The 4352-nt window shown below is 41.9% G+C and overlaps 1 protein-coding gene across 1 annotated transcript; it reads left to right on the top strand.

The window, feature by feature from the left end:
- Positions 1–2956: 2956 nt before the first annotated feature.
- On the top strand, positions 2957–3547 carry TEOVI_000517800 (Trypanosomal VSG domain containing protein, putative; the record flags this gene model as incomplete). Its single annotated transcript, XM_067221844.1, has 1 exon — positions 2957–3547. The coding sequence occupies one exon, from the start codon at positions 2957–2959 to the stop codon at positions 3545–3547; it is 591 nt and encodes a 196-aa protein (XP_067077945.1).
- Between the last annotated feature and the right edge of the window lie 805 nt (positions 3548–4352).

Here is a 4352-nt window from a genome sequence, read left to right as displayed (position 1 = left end):
GAACGACCTTACCACTGCCTCAAACAACTCCAGGAGTTGTTGAGATCACAGAAACAGACGCAAAGTGAGAAAAGAAAGGCACAGGAGCCAACTGCAAAGACGGCAGCAAATTGGAGGGAACAGGAAAGGAGGCAAAGTGCAAAAAGGATCCGACATACAAGCCACCACAAGCAGAGGGAGGAGAGAAAGATAGCAAAACCGGAACCACAAACACCACAGGAAGCAATTCTTTTGTCATTCATAAGGTCCCTCTTTGACTTGCAGTTTTGCTTCTATAATTAAATTACTAATAAACATTTGCTCAATATTGTAAAATTTATGAAATTTTAATTATTTTTATAAATTTACTAAATTTTAAAAAATTTGAGACATTTTAACACTTTTTGATTAAAACGTGCCATTAGTAAAAAATATAAGAAAATTTGTAAAAATGCATATAAAAGTTCATTACGGGTGAAAATAAGTATGTTGATAGGTTATGAAAGGTAAGTTCCATTGTAATTTGTTCATTTTGTTTGTTTAGTTTATTTTTTGGGTATTAGTAATAGTACTAATAATAACAATGATAATGATAGGAAAGCGCTGTGAGTGTCTATATACTAATATTATTATAAGAATAGCGATGGTGCCAATCGACTGGAAGCCGAAAATAGAAACACCTAATAAATAGTGATTAACTGAGTAAGTGGCTGAGGGCTAGAGAGGGAATAAAGGAGCAAAAGGAATATTATTACATAAAATTTAGAAAGATAAAGGGGTAAAGATGAAGAGAAAATTTGCGGAGTTTCACACACAAATATGATAATGGTCATTATCGTTCAAGAGGAGATAGTGGAAGCAGAGATTGTGGAGAGTCGGAGAGAATTGTACGCTCCAAATGAAATTTCAACAGTACCTGCCGTGATGAAGGCACAACATGGGTCAGAAAGAAAATAGAGGAAGGAACAACTGTATAAGGGACAATACAACAAACAAAAGATGCAAATGATACTGAAAGAGAAGGAAATTCTCATTTCGCAACCAAATATATGGATGCTTCTTTGCAATTGGCTCAGCCTACTTTACTTTTTAATCTAGAGGCTTGCCTAATGTAAAAGCTTACCGGTTTCAGAAGCTGTTGCTGCTGTCTCTAATTTTTTTGTCTTACAGACAGCCTTCGAGATCAGTGGCGGTGTAAAACAGCAAGTTTATTCCCTTATAAGTTTCAGTAACGCAACTAACCTGCAGGAAACAAAAAGACAATTTTGCCGCAGACGAAAGCTAACATATGTCTGGAAGGCACACCAAACCCAATATGTCCCAAAGCTCTGCTGCCGACAGCACTGTATTTGCAGAAAATGCACAGATTAAAAGTTCATTAGTCGAAAACGCAACAGCTGTCTTGTCACATGCCCTCTCACATCACCAAAAGCAAAATGTGAGTGGGCAATACCAACAACTGTGCGCTCATATCAGCCAAATTTCTGCGCACAAGCAACGGAGCACAGCGCTAAAAACTTAAACATCGTGGCTTGTCTTAACCAGCTGTTGCACAAAGCGGTTAGCATAAAGCCAGCGAACACATCAGATGGCGAAGAGACAAAACCATTCTAAGTCGTCTATGACAAAAAACAGAAGTAACCACTAACTTGACAAACCAGACAGCCACAGGTCGACACCGATAGACGGACACTTAGCGCTACTGAGGTGAAAGGCGCGGATCATTAATATAATCAAGGTACAGAACGGTTCGAGGAAGCAGACAACGTCTATTGATAAACCGTGTCATCCCCAGGTGTCAGCCGGCTCCAAGCTCGCTGACCCACCCTAGTGCCCAGGTAGACCCAGGTCGTTCACAGACCAGGAGTCGCAACCAGCCCACCCAGCGCAGCTAGTGGCACAAGGCAGAGAGAAATAAGAAAAGAAAATTCAGCCGCTAGGTTACGCACGCCTGGAAATGCAACGAGCAGAATCTACACCATCAATGATGATTGTAAAAAAAACAGCAGCTCTTAGCGACACGACTCGCAGGGATGAGATACAAATTCTCAAACCACAGTCAAAAAAACCTAACACAATCTACGCCAACGCAGTCACCGACTTATCTCAACTTAACTAGCAACTAATAAGAAGCAAAGTAAGCAATGCTGACCCACGCACAGGCCAAATGTCATAACGTCGTTCACAAACCAGACAGTAGAAGTAGAGAAATAGTGTTTTTCGTGTTTTTCGTGTTTTTCCTTAACCTAGCAACGTTCCGTCCAACAGACAGCAGCAGGCGACAACGCAAAAGAACACAACCTAATGTGCCGGTTGACGCAGATGGCAGGACGAAAGCTTGCCATCCCGGAATTCGATACCAGCGCTAGCGCCGTAGCGGAAACGCTAAACGAACTAAATGCCAGCACAAGCGAACCGGATTGGCTTTCTCTATTCAAAGTCGAAGACGAAGCAAAACGATCGCCAGAATTTCCTACAGACGGTACAGCTGCCCAAAACAGAGCAGACTGGGAAGCCCGATGGCCAGCCTGGTACGCAGAAGCTGTAGCAGCACACGATCGGGTAAAAAAGGCGCCAAAGACAAATCTATATCCAGTGATAGCAGACAGCGCCCAAAAGCAGGCTCTGCACAATTACGGAGCAACTGACAGCAGTAGGCGACGAGCTGAACAGAAAGGCGCTGCTGTTGCAAAAACAAATCCAAACCACCAACGCCGCAGAAGCTACCGCGGCGATCAAAGCAGCCGTATTCGGAGAAGCAACTTCAGGCGGCGACCTTGCGCCCGCCAAATTCCTCGGTGCAACAAACAACAGGGCGTGGGCGTGTGCCGCCGCAGTAGTCGGCAAAAGTATCCTAGGGTATTTCTACTGTTTGTGTACCGGAAGCACAAACGGAGCTACTGAGTGCGGTTCAGGTTATACAGGGACGGACGGGGCAACAGCGATAAATTTCGGCCAGACGGAACACACCAATTTGATGAACACGTGCACTAAGCCCAGAGAGGAACCACTAACGACAGCGGAAATTGCAGCCACTATTGCCGAATTCTCGGCTACTCTTAAACCGCAGGCCAATGCAGATAACGCAAAGGTGACACTAGGGACAACAACGGCTCACACATGCGGCGGCAAAGCCAACGAGCGATGCGTAACATACGAGCAGCACTTCACAAAACAAACCAAAAAAGGCATCGAAGAAATTCCATGGATAAACAACTTACGGAAAGCCGAGAAGAAGCTGCTACCAATGGCAGAAGCTGCAAGCCAACACGGGGCAGTTACGGCACAGCTTCTTGCACTGCAGCGGCAAATGGATGTCGTATATGCAGCTGCTTTACAAAGCCGACTACAAACAAACCAAAAAGCAGCAGAATCGCCAAAAGCTGCGCAGCACGCGAGCCATACAACACACGAAAAGCAGAATAAATGTAAAGCTGCTATCAACAAAACAGCAGCAGGATGCGCAGCTATTGATTGCGACTATGACGCCACCATAACAAAATGCAAACCTAAAGAGACAGGAACAGAAAACACGGCAGCAGGAACAGGAGAGACAAGTACAGGGTAGATTGCAGTAAGCACACAGTGCAGACGGCTTTCGAGCCAGAAAACAAGAATATTAAAAAGCATTGTGCATTTCGAAAGGGAAAGAATAATGAAGATGACAAATATGCATAGAAGTTCTGAAATTGCATTTTTCTTGTGAATAAAAATATAGCTCTCATTTCTTCCACCTCTGTGTGTTTGGTAGGATTTTAGCATTTTAATTATTTTTGCTCAGTTTATGAAATTTATAAAGCTTGCTATTTTTTCGAGAAATTTATTAAAATTGCTAAATCTGATATATTTTAAATATTTTTGATAAAAATGTGAAAATTGTTGAAAATTTTTAAGAATTCAGAAAACATAAAAATAGTGGAAAAGAAGAAATTCACGACCAAAATACATGTCATCAAAAAAGGATTAGGTGGAATGGGGTTAACTGAATAAGTATGGTAGTGATTGAGAGGAATACTGAGAGAAATTCAGATGGAAAATGCATAGTTTTAAAGACAAACATTGCAATGACCATTATTATATACAAAGAAATGAGCGAGAGAATAAGGCATAGAAAGAGTTCAGTGTTGACGTCAGTGTAATCGCTATGATGTTAGAAAATAGAGGGACAGAATATGAAGAAAAAGAAAAATGAGAAACGAAACGATAAAACCCGAGACAGGACAGTACAAGGTAAATAATACAATCAGAAAGATCCAATAATGCTCAGTATTTGATTCAAAACTGGAAGATGCCACTACAGAGATGATGATGGCGGTTGTCGCATTGAATTTTACAGCGGAACATAATGTACACAAGGGAAAAAGAAGAAATAA

The sequence above is a fragment of the Trypanosoma equiperdum genome, assembly GCF_001457755.1.
Source record: "Trypanosoma equiperdum strain OVI genome assembly, contig: ctg_1500, whole genome shotgun sequence".
In the NCBI taxonomy this organism is placed as follows: Eukaryota; Euglenozoa; class Kinetoplastea; order Trypanosomatida; family Trypanosomatidae; genus Trypanosoma; species Trypanosoma equiperdum.
Note: the sequence above shows the minus strand (reverse complement) of the source record. Positions and strands in the feature narration are given on the sequence as shown.